The 23,074-nt window shown below is 39.4% G+C and overlaps 3 protein-coding genes across 3 annotated transcripts in view; 1 reads left to right on the forward strand and 2 right to left on the reverse strand.

The window, feature by feature from the left end:
- Positions 1 to 1,386: 1,386 nt before the first annotated feature.
- LOC134799512 (TRAF3-interacting protein 1-like) lies at positions 1,387 to 7,577 on the forward strand. The gene is made up of 6 exons (XM_063771928.1): positions 1,387 to 1,610; positions 1,703 to 1,820; positions 1,920 to 3,004; positions 3,086 to 3,244; positions 3,762 to 3,973; positions 7,357 to 7,577. The coding sequence occupies exons 1-6, from the start codon at positions 1,476 to 1,478 to the stop codon at positions 7,511 to 7,513; spliced, it is 1,866 nt and encodes a 621-aa protein (XP_063627998.1). The 5' UTR covers positions 1,387 to 1,475; the 3' UTR covers positions 7,514 to 7,577.
- Positions 7,578 to 13,150: 5,573 nt separating this feature from the next.
- On the reverse strand, positions 13,151 to 21,506 carry LOC134799544 (DNA-directed RNA polymerases I and III subunit RPAC1). Its single transcript, XM_063771978.1, has 6 exons — positions 21,420 to 21,506; positions 21,005 to 21,305; positions 20,807 to 20,926; positions 20,488 to 20,670; positions 19,909 to 20,136; positions 13,151 to 13,264 (listed from the first exon to the last, which is right to left on the reverse strand). The coding sequence occupies exons 1-6, from the start codon at positions 21,471 to 21,473 to the stop codon at positions 13,152 to 13,154; spliced, it is 999 nt and encodes a 332-aa protein (XP_063628048.1). The 5' UTR covers positions 21,474 to 21,506; the 3' UTR covers position 13,151.
- Positions 13,918 to 23,074, reverse strand: part of LOC134799649 (small ribosomal subunit protein eS25) — a 215,491-nt gene continuing 206,334 nt past the window's right edge. The window contains exon 5 of the mRNA XM_063772088.1: positions 13,918 to 13,930. The gene's annotated coding sequence lies outside the window, so the exon portion shown is untranslated. The remainder of the gene's footprint in view (positions 13,931 to 23,074) is intronic.

Here is a 23,074-nt window from a genome sequence, read left to right on the forward strand (position 1 = left end):
GCGTATAGCACGTCTATAGGATCCTACCATCTATGGCGAATATCATTAAGCCCCGCAATCCCCGCATTCACACTCCTACCTTGTAGTCCGCCTCGTTGGGTAGGATTGTGTATGGGGGTTGCGGACTACGAGCCGTCCTACAAACGGTAGGACGGCTCGTAGTCCGCAACCCCCACCCCCACCAATCTTCGAGCAACACCGGCTTCCGACACATCGGAAGGGAGGGGCCCAAGCGATATCTCACCGTACAAATCATTCAGCCATTTTTCGCGGGGGGAAAGGTGCACACAGTCGCACTTCTCACACACTTATATACAAAATCCAATCTGTAATGACAACACAAATACATAGAAAATGACACACGTCAAAGACAAATCATGCAAACCTCGATCTCTTTTTGTGTACGGACGAGTCACAAGTGTCACAACACGCACACTAACATATTTTCGTTGAAGTATGTTATTGTATTCTGAGAGATGAGAAGTCGGATTTGTCGCTCGACCGATCCGCAATTTGTACTGAGCGAGCAAAATCGATAAATCCAACAATTAAATGAGACTAAAATATAATAATTGTGTTTGAATGTAATTAAACGTATGATATGTAAAAAAACAAAATTACATGTGAAATGTAACACTTTCTTTTTGTAAATTTGATGTCCGCGACCTCTTTTTATAACAAAAAACCGAGAAAACAGGCATTTTTGTGCAGCAGTGTTCACGCGCGCGTCTGGACTCGGTCTAGTGAAAAATCCAAGTGCAACTAGTTTTATTACCCGCGCTAGATTAGATTGACGCGCTAATCTTGTACCTCGGCAGAGGGGAAATAGTGCGAATGCCGCGTCCCTTCCGTGTTGCTCGAAGCCACCAATACACAATCCTACCCAACGAGGCGGACTACAAGGTAGGAGTGTGAATGCGGGGCTTTAGGCGTGTCCAGACGGGGACAATTATTCGCCAATTTGATTAAATTGTCCGATCATATCAGGCCGTGCCGAAAACGCTATAGAGGCAGAACAAAACTTCGATTTGCGATGTTCGCGGTAGGCAGTGTAGGCACGTATGCGAGCGGAAACATTGACACCAATATTAAAGACTTAATTTAAAACAAAGGAAAGTGATGAGATTAACGACGCGCCAAAAACAAAAATAGTGTATTTTAGATTTAGCACAAAATTATAGGTGGAGTCTGTGCGGAAAGAGAAGAGTCTTGAAATGTAGGGGAGCCCATACATTCTACGACTCTTCTCTTTCCGCACAGACCCTATTTGTTGTTTAGTGGGGCTGTTTGGTATTGATACGCATGTTCCACTTAAATACACGTCGCGAACACAAATATTACTATAGCAACGAGAAGTAAACAAAGACATGCCAAAGTCATTTATGATACTCATACTGTTTTTGCCAGGTAGTTAGGAAAGTAAGTAAAGAAGTTAGACAAATTGTACTTTGCGGCTATATTCTCAATTATGAGAAATGGAAAAGGAATTGGATCCAAGTATAATCAAATCCACTCAAACGAGTCTTGGAAAGTACGTGAAACGCCCACCGTTGAGTGATAAGTTATTAAAGAAACCTCCGTTTAGATTCTTACATGATATTATAACGACGGTATGTATTGATTATACTTACTAATAGGACGATGAAGACAAACGTTATTAATAAGTACTCAATGGCATTGCTATGTAAATATATTTTTGCAGGTTTTAAAGACTACTGGATTTTTCGAAGGTCTATTTGAAGAAGACGAACTGGTTTCCGATAATGTTAAGGATAGAGAGAGTAAAATATTATTTCTTAATAAAGTTATATCGGTGGTTGGTAAGTCGCTTTCCCTTCCCCTTTCATCTGTCCAATAAAAAAAATCCATTGTAGATATATCTTTTTATCTCTTCTTTTAATCAATTGATCTCCCTACAGGTTTAGCCAATGGCAAACCATTATCGGTGAAGCCATCCAAAGTAGTTGCAGGGCAGGAACCTGATAAAACAAATGAGCTACTTCAATGTTTAGCTCAAGTTCTTGACAAAAAAATATCATCTGACGAAGCTGTAAGAAAATATAAGGAGAGTGCAAAACCGGCACAAACAGTAGATACCAAAATTAAGGAACCTGCAAAAGCTGTTAAGAAAAGTACTGAATCAAATAAACTTACGTCAAGAAGTAATGAAAAATTAACTAATCAGAAGAAAGAGAAAGAGAAAAGGGGTGGGTCTTTGGTCAAAAACGGAACGAAAGAAAAAGTAAGCAAATCAAAAGACAGAGAAAGTACACTCAAGCAAGAAACACAAAAACCAAAAGTAATTAGCAAAAAGGCTTCAGTTGAAAATGCAAATCAGCAACCTGACATTAATACCCAGCCTAATAAAAAATTGTCGAAAGCATCTAGTAAAGATTTGACTAAACCATTAGATAATAAAGATGAAGACCAGGCAAAAAACGGAAACGAGTCAGAAACTGTTAAATTAGAACCAGAGTCCCAAGCACCACCAGAACCTGAGCCAGAAGAACTAGTAAAAGAGAAGCTTGATACTTCTTACACAATTGCAGACACAGACTTAAATTCTTCATCATCTCAAGATTTATTAGAAACACGAAATGAATTTGAAGAAAACCAGGAAATTAATCTTAAAGCTCCTCGTTTCCCTGACCCAGTAACTACTGAAGAAGACCATAGGGACACACAAGTACAAAACGAAGAAAAACTAAATGAAAATTTGCAGGAGAAACAAGAAGAATTAAGCGTTAAAAAAATACAGAATAACATAAATAATTTTCGTCAGAACAGTGTGGAGACTACAGACAAAAATAACGAAAATAGAGTTACAGCAAATACAAATTCAATAGTGCCTAGTCAACCAGTCAGGCCAACGAGCGTGAGGCCTTCATCATCAAGGCCTGGCGCGCCGCGGTTGAGGGACAAACATAGTGGGACAGCGCAAGCTTCTGATAATCTACTTGTGGGTAAAGTAAACATCATCACCGAGAACGCGCCCAATGAAGAGGCAAGTGGATATGGTACCTATCTAAAAAGATTCTTCTTATGTGTTACATCCCACATATTCTTATATTTGCATTTGTTTTAGGAGGAAGACGCAAGCATCATTATTGTAGATCAACCACAATCCCATAATGCATCTACAGAGCAACCAGACCAACAGGCATTAAATCAACATGGTCACTTAGTTCAACAGATTTTGGATTCACAAAAAGAGTTTTCTCAAGTCTCTGGGAAAACAGAGATCGTAAGTTTCAAAGACTTGCTTTGCACATCAGGCACACTAAAGCACGGTTTATAGATAATGATACGTATACCTAATTTCTTCGCATTCTGTCATGAAAAGCATAAAAGAGCGACCTAATAACTGTATACAATCCCCGCCCTGAAAGTCTCTTTACCAGGTAAAAATGATAATGTTAATCTCCTATAATGAAAAACTCCAGCTGGGTATGTTTTCTCTCTTAATCTTGAAAAACACCACTCGTGTTCCCAACCAACGTGTCCCTCCCGCAGCATTCCCAGCGTGGTGTACCGCTTCAACACGCTGATGGGCGGTTGCTTTTCTGTCCATGTGCTAGAAAAGGTACCTACCTCATTTTTGGAGTTATGGATGCATGTAGGTAGGTAAAGAAGTACTTTCTGAGCATATGCATTGAATCGAAAAAGATTGGAGAAATTCCAACGCCTACTAACCCAAACCCATGAAGTATGACCGAGGTGAGCCTGTAGTAAGATGTGCCTTTTTTATATTTCAACATTAGGAGTGGCAATTTGGAGCCCAAAAGGCGCGAGAAGCATCAAATCAGGAGATAGAGCAAGTCAAATTTAACATTCAAGCTGTTTCGCGCGCTGCCAATCCACTAGGAAAACTTCTAGACCACATTCAGGAGGACGTAGAGGTGATGCGCCAAGAACTGCAGCAATGGACAAGAACATATGATGAAACGTCCAAAGAACTATCCAAGCAGAAGGCGTAAGTTAACCTTAGATGACGGCATTTCCTATTATTGATACAAAGGAGAGAAGTAATGTACAGTTAGCAGCAAAAAATGCTAAACAAGCGAAGAACAACCAAGCTTCTGTTAATATGTCGTGCATAATTAATTTCGAATATTCTAACATTTAGCTTATCGTAGACACCAGAGTTGGGCAAAAATTAACTTGAATAAGAATAAGAATAAAAACAGAAATTTTATTCTTATTCAAATCGATTTGAATTAGAATTATTCTTGCACTAGTTATTTTAGAATAAAATTAAGGTGAATAAATCATGTGACTCTTATTTTAAATGCGGAATAAAAAACAGAATAATTATTCTAGAAGTGGGCCTATTCTAACTAAGGTTTTATTCAATTAAAATGTTATTTAGAATTAAGTTAATTTTTGTAGTACAATCGGTTATATTTTGTAAGTTGATTTTCACCCTTCTATTTAAAAGTCGGATTGATTTGATATTTGTTACTATAGTTTAGGTATAGTACACATTGAAGAGTTCCGCTATACACTATCTAGTTCTATCATCCGATCAGGGTGCTTAGCCAACATACCAAACGTTGACCCTCCGTAGAGTTGCGCATAGTCTCTCTCTATCACTCTTACATATTAGTGCGATAGAGAGACAGATAGCGTTTCGTTGTCGTAGCGCAAACGTTTGGCATGTTGGCTACGCTCCCAATGTGCCTAGCCAAGATGCCAATTTTTGTTTTTATTTTAATAACCGAATCATTAGGTAAATTTAGCTGTTCTGGGGGCCTAGCCAACATGCCAATCGCTTGCGCTCCAACAACGAAGCGCTTTCTGTCTCTATCACTCTTACATATTAGTGCGATAGAGAGACAAAGATAGCGTTTCGTTGTCGTAGCGCAAACGTTTGGCGTGTTGGCTACGCTCCCAATGTGCCTAGCCAAGATGCCAATTTTTGTTTTTATTCTTATAACCAAATCATTAGGTAAATTAAGCTGTTCTGGAGGCCTAGCCAACATGCCAATCGCTTGGGCTCCAACAACGAAGCGCTTTCTTTCTCTATCACTCTTACATATTAGTGCGATAGAGAGACAGAGATAGCGTTTCGTTGTCGTAGCGCAAACGAATGGCATATTGGCTACGCACCCAAGGTGCCTAGCCTAGATGACAATTTTTGTTTTTAATTTAATAACCAAATCATTGAGTAAATTTAGCTGTTCTGGGGGCCTAGCCAAGATGCCAATCGCTTGTGCTCCGACAACGCAGCACTTTCTGTCTCTATCACTCTTACATATTAGTGCGATAGAGAGACAGAGATACCGTTTCGTTCTCGTAGCGCAAACGATTGGCATATTGGCTACGCACCCAAGGTGCCTAGCCAAGATGTCAATTTGTTTTTAATTTGATAACCGAATCTTTGGGTACAATTTAGCTGTTCAGGGGGCCTAGCCAATATGCCAATCGCTTGCGCTTCAACAATGAAGCACTTTCTGTCTCTATCACTCTTACATATTAAATAGTGCGATAGACAGATAAAGATAGCGTTTCGTTGTCGTAGCGCAAACGTTTGGTATGTTGGATATTACGCTCCCAATGTGCCTAGCCAAGATGACAATATTTGTTTTTAATTTAATAACCAAATCTTTGGTTACAATTTAGCTGTTCTGGGGCCTAGCAGTTATGCCAATCGTTTGCGCTCCGACAACGAAGCGCTCTCTCTGTCTCTCTATCGCACTAATAAATAAGCGCTTTGTTGTTGGAGCGCAAGCGATTGGCATGTTGGCTAGGCCCCCACAACAGCTAAATTTACCAAATGATTTGGTTATTAAAATAAAAACAAAAATTGGCATCTTGGCTAGGCACATTGGGAGCGTAGCCAACATGCCAAACGTTCGCGCTACGACAATGAAACGCTATCTTTGTCTCTCTATCGCACTAATATGTAAGAGTGATAGAGAAAGAAAGCGCTTCGTTGTTGGAGCCCAAGCGATTGGCATGTTGGCTAGGCCCCCAGAACAGCTAAATTTACCTAATGATTCGGTTATTAAAATAAAAACAAAAATTGGCATCTTGGCTAGGCACATTGGGAGCGTAGCCAACATGCCAAACGTTCGCGCTAAGACAACGAAACGCTATCTTTGTCTCTCTATCGCACTAATATGTAAGAGTGATAGAGAAAGAAAGCGCTTCGTTGTTGGAGCCCAAGCGATTGGCATGTTGGCTAGGCCCCCAGAACAGCTAAATATACCTAATGATTCGGTTATTAAAATAAAAACAAAAATTGGCATCTTGGCTAGGCACATTGGGAGCGTAGCCAACATGCCAAACGTTCGCGCTAAGACAACGAAACGCTATCTTTGTCTCTCTATCGCACTAATATGTAAGAGTGATAGAGAAAGAAAGCGCTTCGTTGTTGGAGCCCAAGCGATTGGCATGTTGGCTAGGCCCCCAGAACAGCTTAATTTACCTAATGATTTGGTTATAAAAATAAAAACAAAAATTGGCATCTTGGCTAGGCACATTGGGAGCGTAGCCAACACGCCAAACGTTTGCGCTACGACAACGAAACGCTATCTTTGTCTCTCTATCGCACTAATATGTAAGAGTGATAGAGACAGAAAGCGCTTCTTTGTTGGAGCGCAAGCGATTGGCATATTGGCTAGGCCTCCAGAACAACTAAATTTACCTAATGATTTGGTTATTAAAATAAAAACAAAAATTGTCATCTTGGCTAGGCACCTTGGGTTCGTAGCCAATATGCCAATCGTTTGCGCTACGTCAACGGAACGCTACCTCCGTCTCTCTATCGCACTAATATGTAAGAGTGATAGAGACAAAGCGCTTCGTTGTCGGAGCGCAAACGATTGGCATCTTGGCTAGGCCCCTAGACCAGCTAAATTGAACCTAATGATTTGGTTAGGAAATTAAAAATAATACGGTTACTGAAACTATGCGTTATGCGACAGTCAATTTGTAAGATTTTATTCCATAAAATAGGTATAAATTAGACAAGAGACTAACTACTATTACATCTACCTAACTATACGTAATTAGTACCTATACGGTACCCGGACTACATTTTTATTCGTGGAATATTATTTCGATTAAAAATCATGATTATATTTATTTGATTAAGAATAAGTTTTTCTCATTCAATTTTTTCTCATACGAATTATTCCCGACCAAAATTATTTGAATATTTTTGACGGGAATAAAATCGAGATGATTTTATTCTTGAATGCCCAACACTGGTAGACACTTATGCTGTTGACTGTAGGTACTGTGCCACCTTAAACATGTTTGTTACGGTTTCCCACACTGCAGTTATATAACTTTATAAAAAGTGTAACTGCTGTGTGGGCGCCATTGTTATAACATTTCTTCTTTTTTCAGAGCTAATGATGATTTTTTGCTACCACTACATACAAAAATTAAAAATCTAGATGCAGCCATAAAAGAAAAACAAGACAAAATTGATGATCTAAAGATTGTTATACACAAAAATTCATCTAGAATTGACAAGCTTCTAGCAAGTGGGAGTGTGCAATAATGTTAAATATTTTGTATATTAGTTTATATTCCTCTTTATATTAATAAAAATGTAGAAGTAGAAACCGTAGTTTTTCATTATTTACTTGACTGTTCATATTTTACTCGCATAGAGACTGGGTACTTTGTAAAGGCCCCAGTACACAATGGGCCATCGCCGGCCACTCCAAGGGACGCATTTATGCGTTAGAGGGAGCAAGTGATATTGCTATCTCATTCTACCGCATGGCTGCGTCCCTTTGAGTGGCCGGCGATGGCCCATTGTGTACTGGGGCCTTAACAGGGTGCGGTTAATACAGCTCGAATATTTACCAACTTAACTACATTAGACTACAAGGACAAAGGACTTACGAGGCTATCACTGGTCAAAATAATTCTTAAAATTGTACCGTAATCTAAATGATAATGTTGTACGGTATTATAATTGTTGCATCGTGTTTGGCCATGATATTCAACTAAGTTAATTATTTAGGGTTTTACTTTGGTATGTTACAACCGTTCCCGTTTACTTTTATAATTATAACTAATCTCGGTATGGGGACGGTTGTAACAAATGTAACAATGGTACACAAATAGAAAAATTATTCGATTATTCATTTCAGATAAAACATTCAACGTTATAGAATATTCTCCAATATTATGCAACATTTTCTTTAATTCTTAGAGGTGTGATAACAAAGACATGAGCAATCAAAGTGAAACTGTTACAACCGTACCCAGTCTACAATAGGTCTAGGAATGTTACGCATCAAACGTTGTCCCAAAAAGACTGACAAACTATGGTTGTCAACATAATTATATGTCTAAAACTAAGAGGTTGAAATGAAATGATGTCTGATTAATTTATCATATTAATATAATCTAAATAGAGGCAAACATAATATCATACAGACCTATACCCTATAATAATGCTTAAAATTAGCCTCAACATTATATTTAAATAATCTAATCAAAATCATTCTAATTAATACACTGTACAATAGTCTTATGCCTTATGGGAAACGGTCGAAGAGACAGTTCAGAGCTATAGGTAGGTAGCTATTTTTAGATATATTTAGATGGGCATGGTTGGGACCCCAAAACTGCCGGGAGACAGCAGTGCAGACCATATTGCACCCAAACTATATTGTACACATTTATGTGATGTTTAAAACCTGTAATAGTTGAAAAATGATTAAAATAGAGTGACATTGCATGGCCAATTTTTTTATTTAAATATTCTTGTTGCAAATTTGTATTAATTGTATGCATTGATGCATCATTCGTGTTTCATCTTTTTAGTAGGGTGACTAGTTATTGGCTAGTCATATAGTTATTGGCCACTCTTAACTATACGACTTATATCGGCTTGTATTTTTCTGCCTTAGTATGAAGTAGTCAATAACTATAGTGGTCACTCTATGAGGCTAAATAACATTTGACTCTTTAATTTGTTAACTCATAAAATAAATAAATAAGTCATATAGATTATAGATAAATGTAGCATTGTTTGATATTATAATGAAATAAACAAATCTAAATCTGTCTTACACTTAATATAATGGGTTTTATCCATCTGTGTTATGTGTATTTGTGTGATTTATTTTCCTCGAGGTTTATGGAAATGCTGTACCAAACATTAAAATTTTCATACTCATTCTACTTTCCCATGACACCTTAATTAATATAATATGTTCTTAAACAGTGTATTTACATCAAATTGCATTTTTCATCAAATTTGCAGTTTAAATAATAATATTAATTTAGTGCATTATGGACTATACTAATAATATTACTGTACTGTAGGTGTCCTTTCAGCAAGCATACATGACATTACTTTAAATACTAATAAGTAATAATACATAAAAGAAATATCCTTATTTACAACAAATTATATTTTATTGGCTGTAAAACACCTAGCCAGAAACATTATGTTCTTGACAGTAACTAATACATGCTTTAGAGTACCTATATACCATTGCCACACTGTTAACAGACAGTTTGTAAACCTTATCAAACTACAATCGCGTCTTTAAGTTTCAAGATTTACCTCCGACGTTTCGAGGACAGCGTTGTCCCCGTGGTCTGGGAGAAGTTTGTAAACCTTATTACAAAAGGCATAAGGTCCACTGATGGACAGTTAAGAGTGTTGTTGTTTGTACAGGATAATGATCTATATTGTAGGAATACTAAAAATGATATTGTTGAGACATTATTTTGATACAGGAGGATGTGGAGGGCCATTCGAGCTATTGTCACAATGGCTCAGAAGACACCCACGCCGTTGGCCAAGTCTTGCAGGATATTGGCGCACCATTTTTGCTGCTTGTTCAATACGCATCACAAGCCTATGTTGGCTTTCCAGTTTCTCTAAACAACTTTTGCAAATAGTTTTAGGCAGAGGATCTGATTGAGATACCTGAAATAGAGAATAAAACACATAATAACCATGTCCATGTAATATTTAGAATAATAGCAGCTAGTAGTGGAAAGATATTGATAAAACTTGATATCCACCAGTTGGCCTGTTTGAAGTTTGGAGATTATTTAGTACTTTATTCTAATTGCCTATAGACCAGATAGAAAAGCAATATTATAAATTCTGAGAACATGAAGAAATAATCTGAGCAGTCAACGTTAAAGTAGTTACAATAGTGGTTATACAAAGTAAGTTCGCAAGTAGTTCATGTTCATGAAATGTAATAATTCCACTTTTGCTGCTAACTGTATATTAAACAAAGATTATGGATGCTGCTTGAAAGATTACGTAGTTAAATGCAAACTCAACGTATACTGTAAACTTAGTAATACCACTCAAAATAAGTCTCCTTAAAAGTTAAATGTGTAATTTTTAATTAGTGACTTAAAGACACGTACTAGCTGGGTACAGTGGCGTTCAAAAGTGCATGGATAGAATAGATGTCGTAGACCGTAATGCCTTAATATTACGGATGAAACATCTCCATGCACTTTTGAACGCCACTGTACTAAAATTAGAGGGAATACAATAGTGTTTATAGACAAATATTAATTCTAGAATCATTCAATTACAAATTAACATATAGAATTGCCCACAAGGATACAAAATAACCAAATAACTTACGTTTATTGATAGATGCCTATTGATTTTCTCTGATATGCACAAACGTATGCCTTCATCGCCATAAATATGAAGAACTACGCGATGCATTTCAGAACATAAACGGCAAATAAATCCTGTTAGTACTGCTTTATCTAGACTACCCATAGTGGAAGGGAAATACTCGATTTAAAAACACTAACAAACTTATTATGCAACACAAATAATATTACTTTTATGATGGAATTAATCTACACTTCGACGTATTTTTTCTCGTCTTGTTTTTGTTATATATTTTGTCTTCAAGTCTAGTTGTATTTGTAGGCCAAGGTCACAAGACATACAGCCAACGACAACGCAACGTTTAACAAGAGATATGTAAGCGCTTGAAATCGATAATTTCGCTAACTTTCGTGGTTATCATATATATCGTACAAAAACCATGTCGCAATTATTGACGTAAAAATGTTCGGAAATTATTTTACGTCACCCTAAGCCCCCATTCGCACGACAGCTTTTTCAACGCGCGTTAAAAAAGCGTTTGAATGACACAAATGGATACGTGTGTATTTATTCACACGACAGCGGTGGCGCTTTTTATCAAGCGTTGTTGGATTTTCGACTTTAAGCCTTGGACGTTAAGTCGAAATTAGAGTGCGGACAGATTCAAGCGCTTTTTTAACGCGCGTTGAAAAAGCTGTCGTGCGAATGGGGGCTAAGCCCCCATTCGCACGGCAGCTTTTTCAACGCGCGTTAAAAAAGCGTTTGAATGACACAAATGGATAACCATGTATGTATTCACACGAAGGCGGTTTTTAAGCGCGGCGCTTTTTTATCGAGCACTGTTCGATTTTCGGCGTTGAGCGTTGGCGTCAAATTGAATAGACCATACGGAAATCCGTGTATCTGTTCTCACAAGCGTTGAAAAAGCGCCGGCGCTGCTGTCAGTTGGCTGTCAAGTGTCCATTTTTGGTGTCAATCGTCAAGATTATTATTAGTTTCACCTTAAAAATGTCAACTTATGATTACAAATTCCTGAAATATTCAAGCTATATTCAAATAATACGTCGTAATAGCAAATAAAGTATGCCTTTGCTGAGATGCGTACGTGGCAGTACGACTCACAAGTGATTTTTAAGCGTTCATATGAACACAAATATTGGAAACGGTAAAAAAGCGCCAACGTCGAGTTTTAACGCAACGCTTTTTAAGCTGTCGTGCGAATGGGGCCTAAGTTCCCATGGGACGGCAAGAAAATCTCACTTCCTGGCCAAGGCAAGACGTAAAACTTTATACAAACCAAAGAGTAAAGTAAGTATATACAAACCACGGGCGGTAAATGTAAAAGCCCCAGAGGGGCTACCGCGAAAACCGAAATTCGCAAATTGCGGGGGTCTTACTCTTTTACTCCAATGAAGGCGTAATTAGAGTGACAGAGAAAAATGCCCGCAATTGACGATTTTCGGTATTGGCGGTAGCCCTACAGATCGCATATTTACGCACAAACACCTGCGATCTGGAGCATTTACGAATTTACCTCCCTAGGTATGTAATGTACTATATTTACAATTACACTATTTTCTTATTAGTTCCTTTTCTTTAACATTAAACTAAAAATATTTGTGTTTACTTACTTAAAGTAGCTAACACACTATCGCACCGCACCAAGGTCATTGTGGGACGCACCCATTAGTAAGAGTGAGAAAGCGATACCTCTTTCTCGCTCTTACTTATGCGTGCGTCCCACAATGACCTTGGTGCGGTACGATAGTGTGTTAGCTACTTAAAATTAACAAATTTTAAACGAACATAACTTCAGGCCGTAGCACACTATCTCACCGCACCGCGACCTTGGTGCGTCGCACCCATAAGTAAGAGCGAGAGAGATATCTGTTTCTCGCTCTCACTTATGTGTGCGGCGCACCAAGGTCGCCGTGCGGTGCGATAGTGTGTTACTACTTTTCAGTCAGAACCGGGAAAATATACTCATCCCTTTAATTATTCCTTTGGGTCTAAAGGCCGTAACACACTATCGCACCGCACCGCGACCTTGGTGCGTCTCACCCATAAGTGAGAGCGAGAAGAAGATATCTCTTTCTCGCTCTCACTTGCGACGCACCAAGGTCGCGGTGCGGTGCGATAGTCTGTTATCACTATAAGACAAAGACAGTATGATTCTCTGTCTTTGTTTGAAACGAGACAGTCCATACATGGTAGGATCCTATAGATGTGCTATACGCGTGCGTCTGTGAGGAACAAAACTTACCCAATGCGACATATGATTAGTCGAGTTTATTTGTTGCCCACCATAATCCATACCATTCCATACTATAATAAATTTACGGTGGGGAATAAAAGAAAATGTGAGACTGTGACAAGGACAAACAATAACAGCGCTTTCGCTGCTACTCCTACTGAAAGATGCATAAGACTATCCCATTCGGTCATTTCCACCCACCTCTCATGCCTGATCCCGTTATACTAGATTCATGAGACATTCAGTCCTGGGCCAAACTATAGCATCTGTAGGTTGGTTGCTTGTTTTAGGACATTTTTATTTAACAAATAACATAAAAAACATTCAATTAAGGTTATTTAATTCATCTAACAATGATTTACATTTTTCTTTCAGTATTTTAACAGCTTCAACAAATATAACATTAGGTGCCATGGCCCCCACTGACTCCACATTGACTGAAAAAAAAAGGTTATTTAATTATTAAATAAAATATATTTATAATTTAATGTATCATAATCATACATGGGGGTTTTCGGGTAGGGAATGATTTCGTGCATTTATAACTTTGTTTATTGTAAAATAATTACCAAACTATGAATTAAACGTAGGTAGTAAGGTCCAAATGTGCTTAGAAAAGTTACATTAGTATCGTTTTTTACAGTTTTTACCTGTTATTTGTGTAAAACATTCCTGGCCCGAAAACCCCGATGTATGATCATAACAGAAATACAATATTAAATGCATGATTGCTTGTGAATAATGAGTATGTAGAGGACGTGGTGAAATAATATGCAGTTTTAAAGTAGCAAAACGTAAGGGTGTTTGGACAGCGAGAAGTATGTACCTTAGCGCGTAATTGTATAGATCGACTGACCGCTGAGAGCCAATGACATAAATCCGTTTGTCCCCCTCCCCTGGCCGTTCCCCTCGGTCGCCCAGAACCGGCACATACCACTCGGACTTCCAGGCACCCTCATTTTAATAAAATATAAAATATACAAAACAAATTCGCGTCGCTTACATACTCCACCCCAGTGCTGCATCAGCACTTACTCAACCTCAGTAGGTACATATGCGACGCGTGCAGCTGATCGACGCAGTGTTCCGGATTTGGTTTTTATCTGCACGACTCTTATGCGTCCGTCTCTCCCCGGAATTACTTCCTGTATTATTCCCTTAGGCCAAACGTTACGGGGTGACGCAGGATCCACAACCAATACCAGATCTCCCACTTGTAAGGGTCGTTGGTCTTGGTGCCACTTCTGGCGAGGGATCATCTGTGGCAGTACTTCTCGTACCCACCGCTTCCAGAATAGGTCTGCAAGTCGTTGAGAGGTTCGCCATTGTTTACGAAGGTACATGTCGGAGTGATCAAATGAACCGAGAGTAGGTAAGTTGGAAGAACTGCCAAGTAAAAAATGATTCGGCGTGAGGGCTTCATCACTTTTCGGTTCAACTGTGACGTGTGTAAGCGGGCGACTGTTTACCATCTGTTCGACTTCTGCCATGAGCGTGCTCAAAACTTCATCTCGCGGAACCTGTTCTTTTAATACCACCTTAAGTGATGCCTTTATTGATCGGATAAGTCGCTCCCACGCGCCAGCCCAGTGGGGGCTGACTGGTGGCAAAAAATTCCAAGTGGTGCCATATTTCAAGGCTAAATCTTTTAATGAGGCGTCATTCAATTCACTGATACACTTTTTAAGTTCATTATCAGCTCCTCTTAAATTGGTGCCATTATCCGAGAAAATCTGCTGAGGCCAACCACGACGCGCCGCCATCCTTCGCAGAGCCATTATTAGTGCGTCGGCCGTGAGCCTCGTGACTATTTCTATGTGAACAGCTCGCATGGTAAGACACGTAAATAAAACTCCGTACCGCTTTTCTCGGCGTCTCAATACTGTTACTTCCATTGGTCCGTACAAATCAATGCCACAGAACGTAAACGGGCGCTGGTGATGGGCCATGCGAGCAGGAGGTAAGTCACCCATTCTAGGTGGTTGCGGTTGCGCTTTTTTTATTCTACAGAACATGCACTTGCTGCTCACATGTTTCACAGTTGGCCGAATTCGAATAATCCAGTATTTCTGTTTCAGGTTGTTTACCACTGTTTCCCGATTCCCATGTGCGGCCGTCACGTGATAGTGTTTTACAATCAACTTAGTGACGTGATTACTTCCATCGAGGATTACGGGTTGTTTTGTCTCCGGTAGTACCTCCAGGGCCGCTCCAATTCGTCCGTCAACGCGCAGAATACCGTGTTCATCGAGAAATGGTGTCAAGGTAAGTAATCTGCTTTTCCGGTCTAAATTTCTTTTATTTTTCAGGTTCTTCAGGTCTTCAGGAAAGGACTGCGCTTGAGAATATTGGATTAGTAAGCGCTCCGCTTTTTCTTTCAGGTCTCCATTAATCTCGCAGGTAAGTTTTTTACATTTATTTATAAACATAAGTATAGCACAGGTAGCTCCAACTAATCTTAACCACGACGAAAACCTTTCGGGTTCAGGAACAGCTGGTAAGTTTTCAGATGATACATTTACAATCATTGTATACTCTAGATCCAAAGGATTAGGCTTCGTCAGCTGTTTATTTGAAGGCCAAGTTTCCTCATTGCTATGCAAAAAGTCGGGACCGTGAAACCATTCATTTTCCAGCATTCTGAGTTCACAGGTGTCTCGTGTAGCAATATCAGCTACGTTCATTTTCGTAGGTACGTATCTCCATTGAGTAGATTGAGTTAATTCGTCTAATTCCCCGAGCCGATGCGCCACGAACGCTTTATAGGTACGTGCATCGTTATATATCCAGTGAAGCACACAGGTCGAATCAGTCCAGTAATAAATTTTATCCGTGGTCATTTTGTGTTCTTTGATAATGCTATGTGCCAGTCTCGCTGCTAGACATGCACTTTCTAGTTCCAATCGTGGAATACTTCTATGTTTAGTAGGTGAAATTCGACATTTACTAGAAACAAATGCTAATTGCCAGCGGTTATTATTATCTATCCAGCGCCAGTACGCTACGGCGCATAAGGCTTGCGATGACGCATCACACATTAAATGCAGTTGTAGGTTAGTATACATAGCCGGCGGGCGTCCTTCACTATTCGGTGCATTCGGTGCATCGTCTGTCTCACTCGCGCGCACGGCGGCTTGATAATATCGGGGCAGGCGCACTAAACGTACACGTTTCAATAGCTCGAGGAATTCGATCCACTTTTTAAATAATTCTTCCGGAATTATGTCGTCCCAATGTAATCCTTGTTTCCAGGTATCACGGATTATTATTTTTCCTCTTATTGTTATCGGTGATAGGAACCCGTAGACATCGAATATCGACATAACAACTCTTAGCATTTCTCGCTTTGTAGGTATCTTCTCTCCAGATATGATTGCCTCCGGTATACGTTTGAAAGAGACATCAAAACCAAGTAAGTCTTCCTTTGGAAACCAAACTAATCCAAGGGTACGTTCGCCATCATCTTGTTGATCAATTTTGAACCTTATGGCCGTTGATCCTAAGTTCTCTTTTGGTAAACTGTTTATTAATGTTTCACTGTTGCTCGTCCAGTTACGAATGTTAAAGCCGCCTTGTGTATGTATATAAGCCACTTCTTTTACCACTTTTATTGCAGTTTCTTCGTCCTCAAAACTGTCAATATAATCGTCTACGTAATGTTGTTTACATATCGCAGATACAGCGGCCGGCATCGATGACTCATAGCGCACGGCGTTCTTGTTTTTTATGAACTGGGAAATAAATGGTGCACAATTTGCTCCAAATATTAAAGATGTCATCTTATATGTTTTTATAGGGCCGTCAGGAGCACCGGAGCCTTCACATGTGTTTCTCCACAGGAAACGAAAAGCGTCTTGATCTTCAGGGATGATTTTCACTCTTAGGAACATATCTTGGATATCTCCAGTTATTCCGATTTTATTTTCGCGAAATCGAAGCATTATTCCGTATAATGATATGAGCAGATCAGGTCCTTTATATAGGTAATCATTTAAACAAACGCCATTATTTTTGGATGCGCAATCAAATACGAGCCTTAATTTTTGTTTGTTAGGGTTGTCAACCCCGAAATGCGGCAGAAACCATGTTTTTGGCGTGAGCTTAGGGTTACTGACCTCCATTGCGTAATCGTTATCGAACAGGTGATTTATTCTTTCAGAGTACCTTGATGCATAGCCAACATCCCGTTTCATTTTTCTTTCCACTCCCTTAAGTCTAGAAAGTGCATTGCCATAGGATTCCGTCATGTTGCAATCAAGATCTTTCCATGGAAGCCCAACGTGCCACCTGCCTTCTAACAATCTAGCAGTTTGTTCCAGTCGCTCCTGTGCGCGCAGGTCCTCGGAGTTCTGGCGTGGATTACATGAGACGCCCATGGATTCAATGGCAAAGGAGCGGCGTACTTCTTCGTGTATTTCCCGTAGTGCTCGCTCATTTTCGACTTGCAGGTCCTCAGTTATGAATAAGGTCGTATCTAGCCGCTGGCCCTTGTCACGCGATGTTGTGACGCGACCGTGAACACACCAGCCTAAGACAGTCTGAGTTATGTAAGATCCTTCGGACTTGCCCTTTATTATTTGTAGTGGCATCATAAGATGATAGTGGTCCTGCCCTATTAACAGCTGAGGCTTCTCATAACGAGTGTTAGATAACAGATTTTTAATTTCAACCTTAAGGTCATAATGCGTAAGGTTCACTTTCGATGCATTTTGCGAAGGTAAGTTTAAGTCTGTAACACTGCGAGCACGTAGCGTAAACATCTGTCCATCTTTGTTTGACACATCAAAGTCCACTACCTCACTTTCGCACTTAAGTTCAGTGTTACTCCATGCCCCAGTAACGCACATATTTTGTTTGGTACCATGCAATCCGGCGCGGCCGGCGAGGTCGGCGCTTATCAGTGATACCGTTGAGCAATTGTCCAATAATGCAGTGGCACTAATTATACCGTTAGGTCCGTGTATGTAAATAGGTACAGCTTGTAACAAAACTTTGCAGTTTGTCGAGTTAATGTTCGTAACAGTCTCAGATCGCGCTTCACTTACATCGGTGTCTATTATTTCCGTAATGTTCACACTAGATTGAAGATTTGAATTATTAGCGTGCGAAATGTAATGTAACAAGCGGTGATGAGATTGTCCACAGTTTTCCTTATCGCAACGGGGCGCAGGACAGGTTTCTTTGTTATGGCGCGACACTAAACATTTATAGCACAATCCATGACGTTTCACATAAGCCCACCTGTCTTTGCGAAGCGATTTTTTGAACATTTTACAGTCTGTTAAGTCGTGTTTAGACGTACGACAAAATTTACACATATCGTCACTTAGTTCATTCTGCACGAGCACGGTTTGAGAGCGGTAAAAGTCACTTTGTTTACGTTTAGTATCACCGTAAGTGTTCGCGAGGATAACAGCTGTTTTTGATGTTTTCAGAGCTTCGTCATTTAAAAATTCTGACAAAATAGCGAGCCGTGGTTTCTTGCCCTCGTTGATAAGCGGGTAACTGTAGTCGACCCATTTAGATATTAACACAGTTGGCAATTTTGACAGAACTACAGATATGATTTTCATCCCCCTTAGGTACTCATCATGACCAATAGCTGTTACTGCTGCAACGTAATTCTTAACCTTCACGGAGAATGACACTATGTCCTTGTGATACTCTTGAGACATCACCGGCAGTTTGTTGATGCTTTGTACAATTTTTGATATAATAATATCGGGATTCCCAAACTGTAGCTCTAGAGTAGACATCACCAGATCTGGTGCGGTGGCTCCAATTAACAGAGAGGTTACTGCTTCCTTAGCTGGTCCCTGAAGGCATTTTCGAAGCCTCCACAGGTTTTCTTTGTCGTTAAAATTGCACACTTCGGTTGATTCGTCATACGCCTGCTTGAATTGGAGCCACTCCATTGGGTCACCGGAAAACGAGGGTAAATCTCGCGGCGTGCAGAGGCGGCTCAACATTCGAGCGTTAGGTCCGTTAGTAGAGGAGACTGCGGCTATGTCCTTGAGTGCAGTTGCTAGTAGGTGAACTGTATCTTCGGTGCCGTCGCGCGCTGGTGCAGCCGGCGGCGCAGGCGGCGGGCACACCTTATCCAATGCATTTTCCGTTGGTGGCACAGGCTGCCCTTTCAGTTCTAGTTGACTACGTTCCAACCATTTCTCCACTTCTGTATTAGTGTGAATTTCACTAGCTTCCGATTGTGAACTGTATTCTTCGTCTTCTTCATCCAATTGTGCTAGGTCCGCCGCTAGCTTTTTGTCGATTAATTCCATTTGTATACGCGCTTTCGCTTCTGCCGCTTCTAATTCTAGCAACTTCTTTCTGGCCACGACTGAAGAACGCGCAGAACCTGATGCTTTCGACTTTCGAGTAGATTTTATAGATTTTGATTTAGAAAAGTCATCGATTTTACACTTTCCGCTTGCACTACCCACATCGACAGTAATTGTTTTATCGAGTAGCTCCTTTTTCTTATCTATCGATTTTAATTTCGTCGGTTCGTCGCTTTGAGTCGCCTGGCAAACTGGTTCCTGTTTCGGCGTAGGTATTTCCTTGTCGGCCTTAAGCTCTTTTTGCTTTTCTTCTTGTTTCTTAGCACTGCTTCGTGTGTTCACCATCTTTGGTGTATGGAACATCAAATCCTAGAGTTCAGGATCCGGCTCGAAGGACCAGCTTGTAGAGGACGTGGTGAAATAATATGCAGTTTTAAAGTAGCAAAACGTAAGGGTGTTTGGACAGCGAGAAGTATGTACCTTAGCGCGTAATTGTATAGATCGACTGACCGCTGAGAGCCAATGACATAAATCCGTTTGTCCCCCTCCCCTGGCCGTTCCCCTCGGTCGCCCAGAACCGGCACATACCACTCGGACTTCCAGGCACCCTCATTTTAATAAAATATAAAATATACAAAACAAATTCGCGTCGCTTACAGAGTATTTGAATTCTTTTTACTTCTTGATTTGGCTGTCAAAGCTGTTGTCCTTTAAGATTTTGCCAAGCTTTAATTGGGAAAGAGCATTTATGAAATTTATCTTGTTACTTTTATTTATTGGACCAAAATAACAGAACTTACATATAAAATGATCCCGAACCCTGCTTAGAATAACAGCATCTTTGATTTCCTCATATTTGTAAACATTCCTGCTGCATGTATCATAGCGTGCATCTCGGACAAATGCTCTGCCTTCTGGGTCAATGCCTATGACTCCTGGTGAAAAGCAGTTCTGGAGGAGTATGGATTCACTTCCAATCACTTCACGGGTTAATGTGATTTCTGGCAGCAGACGGTATGAGGCGGTAGCTGGAAATATATGAGAAAAAAAATTACAAATGTGGGGATCTCTCCACTAGAATGCTATATAATGCTTATTTTGGTTGCATGTTACATGAAGCCACTACAACTTAGTGCTTTAAAATTTCCTGTGGAAACTAGAGCTAAGTTATCAAATATTTTTTACCTTAAACATGTGCATCCTACTCACAGTCTTAAAAGAATTGTCTCACATTATCAACATCTTGTTTATCTTTTCTGTTGAACACAAGATAAACAAACTGGTAGTTGTATTATACCAATGGACAAATTTCACATAATAATCAATGTATGTCAGTTACAATGACTTGCTTTACCACAGCAGCACTGTAGACCACTTACCTACTGGTGAAAATTTGGCATGGTCCTTTCCTATTCCCTTTACAGCAATCAAGTGGAGATCTAGCTCATGTCCAGGCCTCATTTTGGATATCAATATCTTGTCATGCACCGAGCCCACATCAGCCTCCTTGTGCACAGATGCCTGGTTGCCAATGGGATGCCATTTGATCTGAGATGAGTAAACTGAAAAAAAATGTAGGTACACAAATGTTGATACATAAATAAGTATAGGATATGAGAAAGGAGTTTTGAATTCAGCTGATCACACACACACACATTCTGTGTGTCACCTGGTATTATCAGAAAACAAGGTGCTTACCACTGTGATTGGTATAGAGATCTTCTGTTCTAAATGAGTCTTTAGACTGAGATGAATTAGCAGTGCACTTCACTTTTAATGTGAATTCCAGTGTATCAAACTCTGTGCCCTCAGTTGCATCTGTAAAGAAAACATACAAATAAGCTTTGCTTTTTTTCGGTCAGTATAAAACTGTTTTAAAATAAATGTCAAGCATACCTTCTGGACGGTACTCAAACAATCTTGGGTCAGCTTTCAAGGGTATCAGACCCAACCTGTGGGCAAGAACTTCATCCTGAATTATTGAAGTGTTGTTTTTTATCATCACTTTTTCAATAGCCATACTTGGAACCTCGCTCAGCATGAGTCTTCGAAACGCGTTCGCAAATGCAGGTTGAATGCCGATAAGGTCGAATTCCATTTCTGAATTATCCATTTTAACTACCACAATACGGAAGTTTTTGACGAACTTTTTAAAGTTCCACTTCTCATCTGCCATGCCATAATCATTAGGGGCATTCTGGAAATAAAGTTTATTGATAAATGATAACACAAGTACAATAACCGGAGAGGTTAGAATGACAGTCATGTGGTTATTCACTTTTTGTAGACGATAGTCAACAAAAGTACATACCTTAATACGGAATTCTTCTAACAATGCCCGAGGTTTATCTTGCAACTGAGGCATTTTTACCTTATTTTATATTTTACTCGGTTAAGCCATAGACCTATATAATAGGGACAAGACATATTGTTCTATACGTACAATTGCTTATAGAAATAGCACCCATTTTGACGGCACACACATAAATATATATCTATCTCGTTTTTACTCAGCACTGTAACCCATAGCAAAAAAAGGTGACAGTATTTCAGTACGGACATAAAGTGTTCCATGAAAATACGTAAATACCTAATGCGGCCGAAAATCCGCCATGTTTAGTCACGCAAATGTCATTGTCTGTAAGTTCAGCAGGTACTTGTCCTGTCAAAAAGTCGTGGTGAAAATTAAAATTATTAATTATCTTTCAATATTTTGCTTGTGATTGAAAATAATTGAAGCCAAATGTGAATAATTACGTCGCGAATATGCCAGTGTGTAGTGTATTAGGGTGCGGCATAAGAAAACCACCAAATCAGCCATCTTTAACCATACACAGGTACGCTATAATTTACATGAAAAATATTGGTTATTGTTAATGTTCCTGGGAAATTTAAGGATGTTTCACATTATAAATAGCAAGGTTCTTCTGTGCAGTTATAGATCATGAAGTGATTGGATTTATTTAACTATATTTTTACGCTTAAATAATGTAAACATTTCAGCTAGGGTTGTACTTTATTTATCGACTTTGATATCGATATATTATGATTGCCTATTTATATTTTCTTATTTTATCATGCTACCCCGCTTCAAACCAACTAAATTATCTTAATTTAATAATTAAATCATTTTTATAGCTTACCAAGAAATGAACATAAAAAGAAAGAGTTGGAGTTGGAGACCCTGACCGACTCTCGGGAGCACTCGGGTCCGTGGGGTCGTTACTCCACAAGCTGCCCTGCGGGCTTTTTTATATCATTATTATAGTTTTTTTATATAATTCGACATTAAGAGACCATATACATATAGTTGTAATTTATAAAATGGTTAATGTATTGTTATTATTTTGACGTATAAAAATGCCCTTGTGGCCTATTTGCTGAATAAATGTTGAAGAAGTTGAAGAGCGGAAGTCATTCCTTATTTTTGTAATAAAAAAATGTTCTGAAGGTAATAAATAAATAAATAAATAAATAAATATTATAGGACATTCTTACACAGATTGACCAAGTCCCCCAGTAAGCTCAAGAAGGCTTGTGTTGAGGGTACTCAGACAACGATATATATATAATATATAAATACTTAAATACATAGAAAACAACCATGACTCAGGAACAAATATCTGTGTCATCACACAAATAAATGCCCTTACTGGGATTCGAACCCAGGACCATCGGCTTCACAGGCAGGGTCACTACCCACTAGGCCAGACCGGTCGTCGCCGGTGTTTTGTTTTTTTTCACCCGTCGCTTAATAAGCTTGAATTTTGTATCGCTCTCACTTATAGATACGGCGCACCAAGGTCGAGGTGCAGTGCGGTAGTGTGTTACAGACTTCAGGGTTAGCAACACAACAAAATTGATTGTAATAGAGAGGTAAAGTCCAAGAAAAACACGTACACTTATTCTGACATCAGAACAAAACAGATGGCGCTGTACTGCGCCATGTGTTTTGCGGTCACTAAG

The sequence above is a fragment of the Cydia splendana genome, chromosome 18 (genome assembly GCF_910591565.1).
Source record: "Cydia splendana chromosome 18, ilCydSple1.2, whole genome shotgun sequence".
Lineage (NCBI taxonomy): Eukaryota > Metazoa > Arthropoda > Insecta > Lepidoptera > Tortricidae > Cydia > Cydia splendana.